The sequence below is a fragment of the Sesamum indicum genome, linkage group LG7, assembly GCF_000512975.1.
Source record: "Sesamum indicum cultivar Zhongzhi No. 13 linkage group LG7, S_indicum_v1.0, whole genome shotgun sequence".
Classification (NCBI taxonomy): Eukaryota; Viridiplantae; Streptophyta; class Magnoliopsida; order Lamiales; family Pedaliaceae; genus Sesamum; species Sesamum indicum.
The window spans coordinates 328,211-347,338 of record NC_026151.1 but is presented as its reverse complement, the minus strand read 5'-3'; the positions used below and the strand labels follow the sequence as shown (position 1 = coordinate 347,338).

The following is a 19,128-nucleotide window of genomic DNA, read 5'->3' as shown; positions in this document are numbered from 1 at the left end:
TTGTTGGTCCTGTTCTTTGTCCAGATTTATATGCTCTAGCTTTGGACTTGGACCACCATGATCTTCATCAGGAAAAGGTTCTCCTTGAACTCCTGGGGTAGGAGTCATTATTCTACTTCCTCCTTTTCCTTGGCTCGCTTGATTCTCCTATAACAGTTGGAAAATCATTGTTATCACAACAAAGAGGAGTTCGTTTGATTTTACCTCTTAGTCTTTTCATATTCTTCTGGATGGATGCTTTATAATATCAATCCTTCAGTTTGTCTTTAAGGAAAGACATTCTTCGCGCCACTGAATCTAGTTGTCCTTCAAGTACTTTGTATGACTGGATGAAATATTTTCCTCCATGGACTGCATATCTTTGCGAAGAACATTGGACCTGCTACTTCTATTGCTACTCCACTCTAGAAGAAATACTTACGGAACCAATAGATATATTCATCTACTGCGCAAATACTTCTTAACTCAAGGCTGAAGAGAGCTTGTGCATACTCTCCAGTCTTTTCTGCTCTACTTCTTTCGAAGTATCCATCTCTGATGAAGTGTATCTTGATAAGCCTTCCCAGCCAGTCTGCTATCGCGCCATTCGAGTCTCCGGCAAGGATGCTGGCTTTGGTATCTTTTGGGGTATTATCCCATCCGATCTTCACAGATCCCTCCAAGCTCAACTCCACAAGCTTTATGAAGTTTTCTTTGTCGAGCTTTAGGGTAGTTGCTGCTCTGCTCATAGATGTCCTTAACTTCTTGCTTGCTTCAGGTATTACTTTTAGATGCATATATGGATTCTTTGAAAATAGCACTCTGTTTCGGGGTTTTGTTATTAGTATTGCCACCGTGCATGTAGATCTGCTTTAAATTTTATGTAGCTTCTCTCAGTGTTTTTGCCATAAACTATACTTATCTGTTCCCAACTTCTGCCGCAAAGCATTACATTGATTAACAGGCCATTATATTTTGTAAAATGTAGTACTGCAAAGGTGTGCAAGAACGATAAAACAAGAGGCACCAGATCAGAATGTGTCTGTTATTGAGTCAGTTACGTGATCTAACGTTTGATACATGATTGGAGGTGCATGCTCCATAGTTTAGTGCAATTTTCTACTCCCTAAGAAGTATCTAGACATTTAAATTTAAGTAAAACAAGTTGGTGTTGTCGAACAACCAAATTCAGCATATTTGTCAAATGTTCACGTTCGGTCTAAGACCTGATTGTTCACACTAGCTTCTATTATGAGCATTCTGTCGTTCGATGGGATTTAACCAAAGAATGTGTCCTCTGTATATGACAGTCGTAACACTTCCTCCTTGCTTTTAAAGCATTTTTGACATGGATTTGTGCTAATGAATATCTATTTCATAGCTGAATAAGGAGAGACTTAACAAGGCTACTATTCATTCCTCCTCTTCTTAAGTGTGCACTTAATAGAGGTGTCTGTACTCATCTAATACTTTTCTGAGGTGGAGGTTGTCGAGTGAAGAATATTCAATAATTCAATCCTACCATATTCCATTGTCTCAATAAGTGTATACCTACTCCTTATGGCTTCTACTTTCCATTGCCATCACTAATTTCCATTGCATGTCATTTACCCACTTGAGGTGCTCAGTTGCAGCTGAAAGTGTCAGTTCAAAGGAGGAATTGCAAAGCATTTTTCCCTGCAATAATGGAATGAACTGTGCTAATGCAAAAATTGATAGTTATGATTTAGACTTGCTTCTATGACACTTCAGTCATGGGTACTTATGAGACGTGCAGCACCCTATGATATTTCCTGTATACAGTTCCTGGAATTAATTTATCTTGAACATTGTAGGTTGAGCAATTGCACAAGATATTCAAGCTTTGTGGTTCTCCCTCTGTGGATTATTGGAGAAAGTCAAAATTACCTCATTCACCAGTGTTTAAGCCTATTCAGCCCTATAGACGGCGAATTGCTGAAACCTTTAAGTATCTTCCTGATGCTGCTGTGGGCCTCATGGAGACCTTACTCTCTATTGACCCTTCTGATCGGGGGACTGCATGTAATGCTCTCAATAGTGAGGTAATTCCCATCTATATCTCCCAACATCATCTGTGAAATCTTCAGATTCTTCATGGCATAAGTTTGGATTTTGTTCTATGGGTATATATTCTAGCTTCAACCAATGATCCCATCTTCTCGAAGATGAGGTCTATATTTTCTTTGTGATTAGAGAATGGCATCTTTCTTGTGAGCAATCTAAGTCTCAATGAAGTACCTTGCTTTTCCCAACTCTTTAGTGACAAATGTCATTTTAGAAAATCTTTATATCTCTTGTGCAAAGTTTGTCACTACAATGAGTAAGATGGGTGTGTCTCCTGGACCTGCAGAAACTTTAATTTTTTGCCTGCTTCTGAAACCAAGCACATGGGTGCTATTTCACCATGAATAGTCTTCTTTAATTGCACAAGTCTACTGCTCAGCAACATGCGCGGAATCTTGCTCTATGTAGAGCTCGTCCTGAGCTATAATACTGTATAAAAAGGCAAATGAAAGACATTGCATATTTTAATCATAGACTAATGCTACTTATACGAGATATGGAAGATATCAATTACCACAGTTCAAACCTCTTCATGTGATTGACTTCATTTTCTAATACACAACAAGTGCCTTCGGAGTCTTGAAAACCATGCATCACTTCTTTTACCTAATTTCCTTTGCAAACTCTATATTCCTTTGCATCATTTTTGTCATCAAACTCATTCTCACGTGGTTGGTGTTAGCCTGTTACCTCTCAAACTTCATATCTGCTTTATGGAAAGAGCCAACTTTGATGCATCCAACTCATCTAATAAACTTTGCTGCTGTTTTTCCATTTTGTTATCACTCATGCAGAGAATCTCTCTTACTTGGCCATTAAAAAAGAATCAAGTATTTTTATTTTTTCGACTGTGATGATATGTTAATCTCCATCTCTTTGTCTTCTTACATATTTAAGGCCCTACTCATTTTCTTTCTATAATTAAAACCTCAACTTGGATCCAACACAAACAAAAATGTATATGAATAAAATGTTAGTTATTTTATTCTTATCCCAACATTCGCAATTTATAATTTTTTTGGATACTTTCATTAAGATATTGAACAATTCCTAAAATTATGAGGAAAGACATATAAATATATATATATATATATATATATATATACTGATCACCAACTGCAAACAACTTGACATATTTTCTCACCAAGATAAGAAATAATTACAAATTTATTTTCATCCCTTTGGAAGAAAAATGGATCATGTCTTTATGGATTTTTTGGTGAAGGTGATTCTTAATATTTTCTAAGCTTAATTGTTTCTTGATCACTTCTTGTTTAATTAAATATAAAAAGTCAGTAAGTAAAATAAATAATTTATCAAAATTGAGAAAATAAAATAGTATTAAATATACATGAATACAAAATTATTGATAATGAGCAAATTTAAAAACTACGAAAGGTAAATTGAGGAGCAGCTACGGTTTTTTACGATTTACTGGGCTATGTGGTAGGATAAGAACAAAATGGTTATGGAACCCAAATTACAGGACCCGTTGTGTGTGGTGAAAGACGCATTTGTGTGGCACCGTCAATATCAAGAGACGAAGGCAAGGGATTAAATAATTTTATTGCCTTCTTCTCTTGATATTGATGGAGCCACACAAACGCCTCTTGCACCATGCACAATGGGTCCTGCAATTTGGATTTCATAACCATATAGCCCAGCAATTCGTAAGGAACCTCGACGACTACTCAATATTCAGCAACTCAAAACAACCTGAAATCCCATCAGCAGGGGCCCCCATCCACGCCAACAGATGCTACGATGGCAGATTCGAGAGTGCCCAAATTAATCTAGCAATAGAGCAATCATGAAGTGAAGCAATACAACAATTTACCCCTTATAATTTTTAAACTGAAGCAATTTAACTTCTCGTATAAGGAGGTAAATTGCTTTATTTTAAAAAGTACAGGGGGATAAATTGCTATGCACCCCAATTCATTTACTGCGTATATTCTACCTGATATTCTCTCTATTCGGCTAATTTACTTTTATGTTACAAAAAATAAATTTGTTATAAAAATATTATTCTCTTAAGAATTATAACAATTCTATTACAAGTTATGGACAATGCCGACCAATTAAAGATTTTTTTCTTTTTTAAAAAAGGGTTTGATCCATGACTCGGTTTTTTATTTTACATATTAAAATTATTTAATTCTAAATTTAAATGCTTTTTAATTATAATTAATGTTAAAAATGTATTAATTTAAAAATTATAATCAATTTCTACAGATGTTACAACAAATATAAATATTAAAAATGCCTACATGTTCCACAATCGCATTTGTGGCATTGGTGCCGAGGTCTTCTTATTTTTTCTTACCCACATTCTGTGTTTGCTCATTTTGTTCTGTAGGGAGTGGATCGGACCGGGAAGCGCGGCGTAAGCATGAAAAATCAAAAATTGCGATTAAACATACCATTAAATCTCTACTACAAAAAAAGGCAGGATTTGGAGTGGGTTTAGGATCCGTTTTTTTTGTCTTTGGAGCGGTTTGCAGGACATCAAACTTATTTGGAGCCATTTTTGGAATGATTTTGGTACAGTTGGAAATTCATCCTTTACAAATGGCGTTACAAAATTTAAGGAACGGTTCAAGCAAGACGTTCCTATTTGGGACGGGAACTGTAACACTCTATGAAAATCTTTCGTTATATTGAATTTGTCTAAAACAATTATTTTTTTTAATTGGAACGATTTTAAGAACTGTCAATCTTATTTAGGAACACGTATATAAAACTGTTTTAGTAATGGTATTAGGAACGACCTCTCTGAGTTTGGAACATGTACATAAAGTGAAATAACACTGTTATTAGGAACAATCAGTCACTATTTAGGAATACTTATTTAGCAATGATATTTGGAATGGTCAATACAATTTTTAGGAACATGTTTAGAACTGTTTTATCATTGGTATTTCGAATGGTCATTGGATTAGATTTGTAACATTTCTTTACCATTACTAAAACCGTTCCTAATTTTTTAATTTTTTAATTATTTATATTTTATAATTTATTCATATATTTCATAAATTGTAATAATTAAATGAATTTATATATTTCAATAAGTTTTGATATATAATTAAATTAATTTGATAAAATTTTAATTAATTGTATTCATAAATTTAATTAATTAAATAAATATGAAATAATGAAATGTAGTAAATATTATGAAACATGAATAATTATGGAAAAATATTATATTAATAAGAAAAGTATCTAATTACAAAAATAAAACAAAAAATTTAAAACTTAATTTAACATTTTCTTGTCAGCAACTCCCACATCGTCCTGATTCGAGGACCGGGGGTTTGTCGGAGGCGATTTTAGAATGTCTCCTACAAAACAAATAAAATTATTAGTACTTTTAATCAAGAATAATTTTTTATATAAAAAAAATAATATTAATAATATACTCACCACCACCTTAGTAGCCGTCCTCCTTTTTCTAATTTTTTGGTTATTGATATTATGATGTAAAAATGTTATTATTGAGAATATTTTCTAATTTTGTGATTATTGATATTTTTATGTAAATAATATTATTGTTGAGAATATATATTGATCTAATTTTTGTGATTATTTACATTATTATTTAAATCATATTAGTATTTGGATTATGAATTGGTCTAATTTTTTAGATTATTTACATTATGATGTAAAAATATTATTATTAGGATTATATATTGGTCTAATATTTGTGATTATTTACATTATGATGTAAAAATATTATTATTGGGATTATATATTGGTCTAATTTTTGTGATTATTTATATTATGATGTCAAAAGGCTATTATTGAGATTATTTAATGGCTAATTCTTTGTGATTATTTACATTATGATGTAAAATATTATTATTGGGATTATATATTGGTCTAATTTTTGTGATTATTTATATTATGATGTCAAAAGGCTATTATTGAGATTATTTAATGGTCTAAATTTTGTGATTATTTACATTATGATGTAAAAATATTATTATTAGGATTATATATTGGTCTAATATTTGTGATTATTTACATTATGATGTAAAAATATTATTATTGAGATTATATGTTGGTCTAATTTTTGTGATTATTTACATTAGATGTAAAAATGTTATCATTGGGAATATTGGTCTAAGTTTTGTGATTATTTACATTATGATGTAAAAATGTTATTATTGGGAATATTGGTGTAATTTTTTTGATTATTTACATTATGATGTAATAATGTTATTATTGGAAATATTGGTCTAATTTTTATGATTATTTACATTAAGATGTAAAATTATTTTATTGGAAATATTGGGCTAATGTCATGTAAAAAATAATATACATCAATTAGCCTAATTATACAATAAATTGCATATCTATACAATAAATTTCACAAAAACTTTAAGCAGTATGTACAATACACACAAAAATTGCATAAATTACAGAATTATATAGTAAATTGCACAAATAATTACACTATACAATAAATTACACAATAATTGCATAATTTAAAAAAAATTATGAAAAATGTTAAAAATTAGCAGAAAATTGTTAAATTTTTTAGAAAAATTTAAAGACTTTTAAAATTATAAAAAACTTATTACAATGTTTAATAATTACAGAAAATTATCAAAATTACAATAATATTTTAAAAAATTATTAGAAATATTTATAAAAATTACAATTTTTTTTAAAAAAATTCAGAAAATTAAAAAAAATTAAAATTGCATAAAAGTTTTGAATTTTTTTAAAATTACATAAATGTATTAAAAATTTCAGAGGATTAAAAATTGGTAAATTTACAGAAAATACAAAAAAGTTCCAAAAAATTACAAAAAAATTTCAGTTATATTTTCAGAAATATAGTTTTAAAATATTTTCAATTTTTTTTTTTGTCAAACATGTATGAAATATTTTCAGAAATGGAGGGAAAAAATGAGGTAAAGTTGGGGGGAAAAAAGAAGAAAAATGGGGGGAGGAAAAATGAAGGAAAATTTGGGTGAATGGGGGTGGGGGGGGGGGGGATCACAAAAATAGGGAGAAAAAGAAAAAAATCGATCACTTACCTCTATTAGTAACAACAGTTTACGACGGCCGACAACAAGGGGAGGCGAGGGGTCAGGGGTTACGGAAAGAGAGAAAGAGGAAGAGAGTGAGGGATAGAAAGGGAGAAGAGAAAGAAAAAATCCTGTAAATGTTGTATATATATTAATTTTTGGAATAAGCTTTGGAACGATTTTTTTTTAAAAATGGTAGTTCCATTAACCATTTCGAATAACCAAAACGACATAGTTTCAGTTGACAGCAGTTTTAACAATAATTGTTCCTATTTTTAAAATTGTTCCTAAAAATGAAAATGATGTCGTTTAATTCAAAAAAACCATTTTGGAGCATTTTTAACAAAACCGTTCCTAATTGTGTGCGAAAATTATTTTTTCAAAAAAATTAAGAAAATAAAAAATATAGAAAAAATCGTCTCAAACATGTTAATGATCAGAGAAAGTAGACCATAAATTAATTAAGACCATTGCAAACATATAATGCTTTGAATTAAATTGATACATGTTCAGAAGATCAAGTATAATTGGATATATAAGATTGTTAGTCTTACATAGATATAAGTAACATCTTGAACTATTGTATTGGATCGCCTAATCAGATCGTTAAAATTTTAATCAGATCATTAGATATTACTAAATTGAAAAAATTCTATATCGGCTGAAGTTTTGGACATTTTTGTTATGCAAGTAATGAGATAACATATCTGATACAAAATCAATGGGGTTAAAAATGATGAACTGTGCATCAGACCATGTGATTTTAGATCAGATCACTAGATATGTTCACATATGAAAAGTATTTTATGCGTTTAAGTTTGAAATTTATTAGGGTCTCGGATGTTGACATATTGCAACCGGGAAGTGAACGAGGAATCTGTGGACATATTTAGGAACGGTTTTAGAACTTATAAGAACGTTTTTTTGTTAATCATTCTAGGAACGGATAGTTTATACATTTATGCACGATTTTATTTAAATTCATCTTAGGAACAATCAAATATTTAAAAATCGTTCCTAAGTTTGATTTTCCCTCCACTTTCCATTTGGGGTGAAATTAATTTTTTTGGAATTGATTTTGGAACAGTTAGAATAAATTGATTTTCGCCTCAGATTCCCCGCTCGCTGACCATATAGCTCAAAAAATTTCCTCCACCTACCCCAAAAGTCCATTTGGTGGGGTTTAGCTTCAGACCGTACATCCTCATTATGTCAAATGCTTGCTTCAAATGCATCAAGTGATTTTCTCCGACCTTTCGCTCTTCACGAGCATGTCATTTATATAGACCTCCATAGTTTTTCTGATCATCTCCTTAAACATCCTATTCACCAACATTTGATAAGTGGCACCTGCGTTGTTTAAACCAAAAGCGTTATATTGTAGCAATAAATACCACCATCAATTATAAAGGACGTCTTATCTCAATCTTCTTCTGCCATGAAGATCTGATGGTTCCTTGGTAAGCATCCATCATAGAAACTAGCTCATATCCGGCTGTATAGTCAACCAGCATGTCAATCCTTGGCAATGGGTAGGGATCCTTTGGACAAGCTTTGTTCAAATCAGTGAAGTTCGTGCACATGCGCCATTTTCCTTATGATTTTGGCATGACCACCATGTTCAACAACCGTCAGTTTATTGTATTTCGGAAACATACCCTCCTTTAAGCAATTTGCTGACCTCTTCTTCAATAATGTGGTTATTCTCCATGCCGAATGATCTCTTCTTCTACTAGACTGGTCGCACCATCGGATCAACGTTCAACCTGTGTACGATCACTTCCGGGTTTATCCCTTTGAAGTTTGACGAACGCCATGCAAACATGTCTACATCCCTTAAGAACTCTATCATCATTGTTCCCAACTATTCGCTCATTCGTGCCCCGATCTTGGCCATTTTATTGGACTCTCCTGTGGTGAGCTCTATCAACTTGTGGTCCTCGCTAGGTTCTATCCGATCTGGTTTACAGCCCCTTCGATCGAGGTCCTCTTCAATTTTTCATTTCTTTTCTTTCGAGCTGCCCTTCTTCAAATAAATTGTAAGACCTTCTCACTTCCTTACAATCACAGGATACTTCGCCAATACCATTTCTTGTTGGAAACTTCAATTTCAGATGGTAGGTCGATACTATGGCTCTGAATAAGTTCAATCCTTGGTCTTCCTAAAATAACATTGTAAGCGAAAGGAATATCTACTACCAGAAATTTTCCATCAGGGTTCTTCGTCTTGGTTCATCCCTAATAGAAACTGGGAGCACGATAGTGCCCTGCGATGTTACTTCACTACCCCTAATCCTACTAAGGGTGTATGCACTGGCTCTAACTTAGCATTATCCAGCCCCATCTTTCTCATCACGTCACTAAAGATGTTATTTTCCGAACTTTCATTATTTACCAGTACTTTGTGGACTATGAAGTTAGCTATGTCCATCTTTATCACAATGGGGTCATTTTGCGATCCCATCTCAATTTCCAAATCCTTACTTCCGAAGATGATTTTCTCTTCTTGCTTTGTGTTCATCACGAACTCACTCTTCCTACTCGATCTACCCTCTCTTTCATGTCGTTTCCTTATTCTTCCAGAATCCCCTCCAATTGGTCCTCCAGCTATCGTGTGAATAACACCCTTTACAGGCGCATTTTCTCGATACATTATGCTTCTCTCTTCCCTTTCTTTGTTCGCGAACCTGTCTCTACTTCTTGATCTACTTCTCTCCTCTCAGCTTCGTTTATATCTTTTCTGTGTTCACCGAGTATCCGATCCCTGAAATATCCTTACCTTACCAACCTCTCAATTTCATCTTTCAACTGAAAGCAATCTTCCGTGTCGTGCCCCTTTTCCCTATGAAACCTACAGTATTTGTTAGAGTATTTCTTGGCCGATGTAAACCTGGTGTGTCGGGGCCATTTCAGCAGATCAGACCGTTTGACCATCATCAAAACTTTCGTTACGATACTTGGCCTGATAGAGTGGTTCTCTCCCTTTATCAAACTTTGTCCGCTTACCACCCCCATCTCTCATCCAATCCCGATTTCTATCACGATCCCTGCTGCGCCATTCTCCATCTCTCATTGCATTCATTTCTTCCTCATCAATATACTTTCGTGCCTGCGGGTGGGTCTCAAGCTAGGGGGGAAGCTAAGGACCTTTTCTTCAATCAGTGTATCAATATGCTTACCATCATGTCAATCCTATGGTCCTGTACCTCCAACGTCTCATTATTGAATTTTCCTTGAAACTTTTCAGCGACTCATCTTCTCTTTGCTTTATCGTGAACAAGTAAGTGGCAATCTGTTTTTGCTTTCTTTTGCTGGCGAAGTGGAAGGTGAACTTTTGCAATAATTGTTCATAGGACTCAATGCTATTGCTGCATAGACTTGTGAACCATTCCTGCGCTTTACCTGCAAGAGTCAACAGTCTAGCCCTAATTGGGCTGGATTGTCCATACAAGTTCATCGCAATTTTTGCTTTCTTTTGCTGGCGAAGTGGAAGGTGAACTTTTGCAATAATTGTTCATAGGACTCAATGCTATTGCTGCATAGACTTGTGAACCATTCCTGCGCTTTACCTGCAAGAGTCAACAGTCTAGCCATAATTGGACTGGATTGTCCATACAAGTTCATCGCAACATGATCCTAAGGATCTTTTGTCCCGTCGTATTTGGGTATGTCGGGCATTCTGAAGTTGGAATTCACCACTTGCATCAGTATCTTGGTATTGAAAGTTGAATTTCTATTATGAGCCACCAATTCACCCTCTTCTTTAATTCAAATTTGCTTCCCTAACAATTCGATTTGCCTTCCCACACTATCTACCTCAACTCGAGAGATAGCTAGTTCTCTTCACTTAACTCTCTCCCTGCTACTAGACCCCACTTTCGAAGATACTGGTTCACGACCTTTTTCGGGCTCTCTTCTGCTCGCATTTTCCAAGGTTCTTTCGATATCCCGATCTCTAAATAATTGCCTCTTGGCTGTTTCCTTTCCCAATGGGATGGTTGTTCTCCTTTCATACGCCACGATCCTCCCCGCTTCTTCCATCAACTTTTGCAGCTCCTCCCTTGTTAACTGTACCATTGGTTCCACTTGCCTAAGCATATCTTCTAATGTATGCATATTTTCTCTCGAAGTTCCTTCCATTTTTCCAAGATGGCGGTCCTCAATTTTTCACAAACGGCGCCAACTGATCTAGCTCGAAATATGCAACCTTGTTGGACGATCCAATATAAGCCACGTAGTCTCCCTATATCGGTATTGGGTCATGAGGATAAAACAATCAATGTCAAGCTTGTTGGGTTCGTCCCCGACTAAAATCTTTCAATGCTCAAGTCAGTTTGGTCGATATAGAAATATGCGATCGAAGAAGAGTAAGGTCGAAAATAACAAAGCATTGATTACCTCAGATGATGTATATCGGGGTATTTATAGGGCCCACATATACACTGTTGCTTGGGGCATGTGTCATAATCTGGCACATCCGTACTCCTGATTGAACGGCTTTGCTTCGTGCGGTGGCTGGGTTCTGTTTTTGGGTTATAAAGCTGGGTCAGGTTTCCCACAACCCAACCCAATACCAAATGCACGGGTCCTGGTCCATTTTATTGTTCTTTACCAAATTTTAGGGCATTCCCCATCAACATTGATCTGCAGGAGCATTTAACTGCAACTTCAAATTCTTGGAGGCAACAAGTTTGAATATGATCTACAGTAGCACCAGATTCTGGGCATTTGAGGTGGCGCGCATGCGCTGCTTATTGTTTTAGTGGGTGTCTGGAACACTCAAATGTATGACTACGAAGATTAGGAGGGGTTGTTAAAACCTATTGAAGGAAGAAAATGATGTGGAAATTAAAGAGATGAGAGAAACAAGTGGAAAATTAATGAGAAAACGTGTAAACGAAAAGTAATAAGTAGAAAAGAAATGGAATATATGCTCTTCATTTAATTTATAAAAATTAATAAGTGTGGCACATCTACATACGTGCTTAATTTTTAAAATATATTAAAATTGAATATGATATAAATTATTTTATTTATTTTTATGGAGTAAAAAAGTACCTTTAAAATATATATTAATATAATAAGTTAATATTAATATTTTGATTTATAAAAAATTATTGACAAACAAAAGATAATAAATAACGTTGGAGAAATAAAAAATAACAATCAAAAGATAGTTAAAAGTAATTAATTAATTTTAAAATTTTAAAAATAAAAGTGATGCCAATAAAAGGTTGTTCTTCTATGGATTTTGGATTTTTGAGTTCTTTGATCCAAGTTTTCCCCAAAATCGAAATTTGTGCTTGATCGAAAAAATCTGCAAATTTTTATAGGATAAATTGCAATCTACCTACTTTTGTTATGGATAATAGGTAAACAACCCTCTTATGAAAAATGAAATAGCAATTTACCTACTTATATTTTAAAAAATGAAACAATTTACTTCCTTATCTAAAATAATAAATTACTTCATTTTTTAAAGCATAAAAAGATAAAATACTATTTACTTTTGATAAAAAGATAATTTATTCATTTTTAATATCATAAAAAAATAAATTGCTATTCACCCTACTAATATATAAGGTCTCTCATTAACCAAGTCTTTCTATTTCAATGTTATCATTTGATTGCAGGGTTGATCGAGAGCTAAGTATAGGAGACGACGCATTGGTAAGGTTAGGAATGCTTGTTCCTTTGGTTGTCGACATGCTTATTGAGAGATTTACTTTTGAGATGTTGACTAGGCACCAACATGGAATCAACTTGATTTTCTGGCTTATGAAAAATCTTTGCAGCGGCAGGCGGACGGGAGTTGGGAGAGGGTTGCGGTGGCGGGTGGGCTGGGGAAGGATTCTGGAGGTAGCTATATATATATAGAGAGTTTAATGCAATTTACTCTTTTATAATGTTGTAAATGAATAAATTACTTTTTTATAAAAAATAAATAGCAATTTATTCCTTGATATGTTTTAAAATGAAACAATTTACCCCATGTCTAGGGAGGTGAATTGCTTAATTTTAAAAAATATATATGCTAAATTGTTGCATTTGAAAAAGCACATGGAGGTAAATTACTATTTTTTTTTTATAGGGGATAATTTGCACATTTACAATATCACAGGAGGCTAAATTGTATTTTTTTCCTATATATATATTACAATCATAATATTTATCTATATCTATATCGATATAATAAATAATATTTATTTATTTATGTTATATAAATGATTCATATATACTAAATATCTATCTATGTATATTATTATAAAAGAAAATCTTTTGTCGTGCCAACTTTTAAATACGAAAATTTATCATTCATTTTGTTTTTTTCTTTTAAAAAATTGATCAAATTAATAATTTGAATATTTTTTAATAATTTCACATTATATTTTTTTGTTTATCTTAACCACCCACTATTCCACATTTTTCTCTCGCTTTCACTTTTTCACATTTATTATAATTTATAATTTTTCACATATTTTTTCTTATTATCTCACGCTAAAATTTTCTTTTATTCCCTCTTCAGATGAAAAACTAGTAATAAATACCAAAATAATGTATAAATTTGGACCATTCATCATATTAAATCCTGAACGTTCATTTAGATAAACTAATATGAACCGTTAGATTGATGATAAATAAGATTATTGAGTTTACTTATCTGTGAACCTTTAACTCAAACCATTGAAATTAACATTTTCGTTGTTTACTTCAAATTTATCTTCAAATAAATCCAAGAGAAAACACTATTATCATTATACTTTATCTTATGCTCAATCAAAAGGAATATGAAAAATCTTATATCAAGAAAACTTATTTTTTCAAATAGAAATAAAATGAGATCACAATTACTCATAATGTTAAACTCCCATTTTGAGTCTTTCCTTAACTTATTATTGTGGAATAAAGTGACCCTGCAAATATAAAAAAACACTAGATTTACAAAAGAGAAATGTAATTGAGAATGATTAGGATGAGACGTTTTACGTCACAACAACAAAAGTTGGCAGCTGTAACTATAGTATATTGGAATCTCTTAACTTATATTATATGGCAATATAATATATATATAGAATGATGGATATATAGTTTAAGAAAATTAATTAATTATATGGTAAATATATCAGATTTGTATCTGATTATGCTAAATTAATTTGAATAAAAAAAATTAAAATATAATAAAGATACACTTGTCATATTATTAATTTAGTTCTACTAAATTTAATTTGGATAAAAAATTTTAAAAATAGAAATAATATATACTTGCTTTGTTTATATACGGTAAGAATTTTTAGAGATACGGATGGTCTCTCTCTCCCGCGCTTGCTTCCAAGTTCCATTTAAGAGTATTAAGCGAGAGATAGGAAGAGGCAACTCTGCAGCTAGGAAGGAATTCAAGATCATACCCACTTTGAAGGTTTTTTGTTCTGAGAGTTTCTGTCTTGGTTCGTACATTCTCAACTCATTCTGGCCAACAGGGCTAAGAGTAAGATCAGCAGTTCCAACTTCACATCGATTTACTATGGCTTTTTGGGGTATGTCATATTCAGTTGCTTATCTCTTTCTTTTCATTTTGTATTTTTAATTCTTCGCATAAGGACTTCCGATTCGGGTTATTACAATGATACTAATGGTTGAAGATAAGAGTTTCATCAGTCGTTAGAGAATAAGTTTCAATTTTAACATGAGTTAAAAACAAATATTGGAGAAAGAAGATGTATTCGTGTGTTATCTCACTGTTCAAAGAAAAGAGTTGCTGTTGTAGTCATCTACTAAGTGAAAATGTTTCAATGTAAAATTACTGAAGAAAGAAGATGTCTTTGTGTATTTGTTCCACTGTTGTGTGGATTTTCTTGACTTTTGAGTGTTTGTGTTGGACTGTTCCAATTTTCAGTTTTGTGTAAGAAGCTTGAAGAATGAATAACATCCCTTGCTTTCCCGTTAGAGAAACCTATGAATATATATATCTTTGTTTGTCTGACTTTATATCTCGTTGTTTGTTTGATTCACTGGTCGTCTGAATTTTCTTGACTTTTCCAAACAATCAGCGAAACAAACACTCCCGTTTTGAGTTATGCATGAGAAGATTCAAGACTAAATTTACATAGATTTCTTTCCCGATTCAGAAATTCATAAATATTTATTTGTTTGTTTGACTTTATATATCTCTGTGAAGGAGTTGAGGTGAAGCCTGGGCAACGTGTCCTTTCTAACTCAGATGGTAAAAGACTTCGAATTACTCAGGTAAGATCCATCACATCCCCGCTTAAAACAAAATTGAATTGTTCTTTGTTATATTTTTTGATTGTTGTGTGTGATAGAGCATGATATCTTATTCAAAACTGCTTAGAACAAATCTGAAATAGTCTTTGTTATATTTGTTTTATTCTCGTGTATGATATCATAGCACTTGATAACATATTGAACAGTATTAAGAACAAAATTGAATTCATTTCTTGTTATATTTGTTTGATTTTTGTGTTCGTTAAAGTTGATGTCATATTGAATATTGTTTATAACAAAATTGAACCATCTTTTATTCTATTTGTTTGATTTTTGTGTGTGATAGAACTTGATATCATATTCAATACTATTTAGAACAAAATTGAACTGTTCTTTCTTATATTTGTTTGATTGTTGTGTGTGATTAACTTGATATCATGTTGAATACTTATTGTCTTTTAGGCGTCTTTGGGGATTGGCAATGCGACGGAAAAGACCATTGTCCAATGTAGTGTTGGGAGGAAGAGGAGACCAATTATCCTATGTGCTTTGGTACCATGTAAAGTTGAGTCATGCCGTTTGGAGTTGGAGTTCGACGAGGTACACGACTTGATCTTCTCAGTGATCGGCCAGCAAAGTATTCATTTGACGGGTTATTTTGTCCGTGACGATAAACCTAATTTTCCTGACAGTGATTCGTATCCTTCTCATCTTTAAGTGTTTTATTTAAATTTCTTGCTTTTTTTTTTATCTCATTAAATTAGCATCTGTAGATCCAATCTTGATTATGTAGAACTAGGATACGTTAATTAGTTATACTAAAGAGTCATATTTCATAGTTTTTTATGTTCCTATACTGAACACAATAGAGATCGATATGGAATCAACATTGAAGATAGTGAAGGGGATTCTTATAACCCTGAAGATGACGAATACGAAGATAGTTTTATTGATGATAGCGAGCTACCAGTTTCGCCACCTTCCCCGATAAGTTCGTCATATATTTGATGTTGAATCTTGATTATGTGCTTAGTTTGTTTGAAATTATTATGATTTCGTATAAATATTTTGTAGGTTTAGTCTCATATTCATAAACTTTCTTTGTACACACTTGTATGTTTAAGGCAACCTATGTTAAATTAAATATCATTGTAATTCTGTTGTTGATGTTTTATAAGGATATTTTCATTCCTATGCGATAGTTACACTTACACAACTTTCCCTATAATTATTGGGATATATAAAGCATTGTATGTTTATGTCAAGATAATTATTATTTTTTACGTATGTTAAAGGAGAAGATTGTTCCTATTAAATTGGTTAATCAACTTTCTGTAATAATGTTTGTGTTTAAAAGTTTAAATAAACATTCGCTAAATTCTTCGGACTATGTAGCTACTCTATAAATTATTTAGGGAAGTTCCATTCTTATGACATGATAACTTTCTCATTGATAAATAAATTTACATGTCAAATATATTATATGTCTTTTAGTATTGCAAATAGTAGATGATGTCATGTTTTTTCCTTTATTTGCGGTTATAAACGCATGTATCTTGTTAGCTCTCAGAGTGAAAGTCAAAGAGTCATTTTGGAAAATTAAGTAGGTTTAGGTATCTGGTATTACAGATAGAATTAATGTGTTTGTGTGTTGGGAACAATTTGTCAATGAAAAGCAAACTAGACATGGTGACATGATATAAAACTTTGGAATACTATATGTTGGTATACCAAAACTCTTTAGTTTTTTTGGGTGCTTGATCATGTATGCTAACACTATTGATTGTTTTGGTATATCTAATTTTAGTTAGACCATTTGTTTGATTTAAGCATTGAGATAATATTTTCAGGAAAAAAGAAGACTAAGAAACCTATGTTTAGACGGCTCAAGAAGAAGTTTGATGTTGAGTTTGATCAAAATGATGGGTTGATCGAGAGCAAAGATGAAGCTGCAAGAAGAAGTTTGATGTTGAGTTTGATCAAAATGATGGGTTGATCGAGAGCAAAGATGAAGCTGTTGGCAACCATGACTGTGAACTGAAGGAAAACGAAGATGTAATTGAGGCCAGTTGTCAACAACGAAGGTAACATGTATAACTGATTATAACTTTGTAATAAGTTTCTTATGTGGATTATTTTTCTTAAATTTATCTTCTTTGTTCAAAAACAATAATTTCTTTAACTTTGTTATGTTCCATTTCGAGTCACATTCAACCAAATGACTCCACAGATGCGTAAGAATGTCCTTTCCTTTTAACTCAAAACTGAAAAAGGTTGTGTTTTCAATTGTAATATTGTTCATTTTGTACCTATCTTAAAATTTCATATTGTTTATTTGCTGATTTATGAAGGCTTGTGTTAAGTGATAAAGATCAATCTCAAGAGGAGATGATGGTGATTATTGATAGTCTAAAAAATAGAGGTGTTGTTGGAGATGATGGCACACACTCAGCTCAGAACGTGTGTGATCACATTCAACCGAATGACTCAACAAATATGTAAGAATGCCTTTCCCTTTGAACTCAAAATAGAAAAAAGGTTTGAACTGATTTCATACATAATATAACCTTATGTTGTTGGAAATCTTTTATTCAAGTAAAATCTTTATAAACTATATTTAAACACGGAAGATGATTGTGACCATGTCCTTGGTCTTGTGTTGTTAGCTGTGAAAGTGATCTAGAATCGAAGAAGGTGGATGATATAGGTGGATTGATGGGGTCTTCAGCTGAGGTTGCAAATTTGAAGACAGCGATTGAAGTCGTGATGATAAATCAAGGACTTGATATATCTAATAAGAAGGATATACTGACAGATCATGATGAAGCAATGATTGATGCGTGAGTTTTCTTTTATCTTTGCTAGAGATGCTAAAGGTTCAATGTCTCTCCAATATCATAAGATTTTAAGTGTGTGGTCTTTCAATATTCTTGAGTTAATGATGAGCAAATGTAGAGTACAGAAAGCCTGATATATGAGTTTGCAGATTTTTTTGTCAAGCACAAATTTCACTAGAGTAAAATTTGTTGTCATCTCTTTTTCTACTTTCAGTGCTGTCATTTGATTGTAGCTTTTATCATTGCAGTGATTTTAACATTGTACATGACACACTTCCCTTGGATACTCAGTCCAAGTCCAAGAAGAGGACTTTGGAGAAAAAAAAAATATCTAAAAGTAAAATAAATAAATCACAAGTAAAAGTGGAAGGTAGTTCTCGTACAAGCATATGCAATATGGTTCGGAATGAAGGGAAGGTAATTGTGTATGAGCCAAATGAGGAAAAGGTGGTCGGGTACAAGCAGGATGATGTAATTGAAAAGCGATGTGAAGCACAGTCTTTACCGAATGGGTTGATTATTGAAGAATTGGCTAAGAGAGATCCTAAAGGAAAATTAGCTCTACGTGGGAGAAAGGTACGTTCATGTCAGCATAATATCTCGTACATTAGCTTTTTGTATTTTTGCTTGTTAATGTTGAAAGATTTTGTTTGTAATTATATTTGCTTGGACTTTAGGTCAGAATTCATTTCACTGCGATGTTGAAGGAAAGTGGAGTAGTATTTGAAAGTAGCGCTGGCAAAAATCCTTGCAAATTTCGCCTAGGTATAATTTTTGCGATGAATGAATCCTATCATGTTTCTTGACGTAGTGTATTGGTGATGTGTTACCTTTGCTTTAATTAATGATTTGTAACCTTTTGTCTTTTGTTGAATTAGGTGATGAAGAAGTAATGGATGGTTTTAATATGGGCATTGATGGTATGAATGCAGAATCTTCGTATCTCGTATTAACTACATAAATCACAT

General features: G+C 32.5%; 1 protein-coding gene across 1 annotated transcript in view; it reads left to right on the top strand.

The window, feature by feature from the left end:
• LOC105165892 overlaps positions 1 to 19,128 on the top strand; it is a 24,825-nt gene that overhangs the window by 2,868 nt on the left and 2,829 nt on the right. Inside the window, exons 7-16 of the mRNA XM_020695447.1 lie at positions 1,815 to 2,042; positions 12,896 to 12,959; positions 15,277 to 15,344; positions 15,786 to 16,021; positions 17,273 to 17,407; positions 17,675 to 17,821; positions 17,990 to 18,163; positions 18,409 to 18,736; positions 18,838 to 18,925; positions 19,039 to 19,106. Coding sequence (XP_020551106.1) covers positions 1,815 to 2,042; positions 12,896 to 12,959; positions 15,277 to 15,344; positions 15,786 to 16,021; positions 17,273 to 17,407; positions 17,675 to 17,821; positions 17,990 to 18,163; positions 18,409 to 18,736; positions 18,838 to 18,925; positions 19,039 to 19,106 — 1,536 coding nt within the window. The remainder of the gene's footprint in view (positions 1 to 1,814; positions 2,043 to 12,895; positions 12,960 to 15,276; positions 15,345 to 15,785; positions 16,022 to 17,272; positions 17,408 to 17,674; positions 17,822 to 17,989; positions 18,164 to 18,408; positions 18,737 to 18,837; positions 18,926 to 19,038; positions 19,107 to 19,128) is intronic.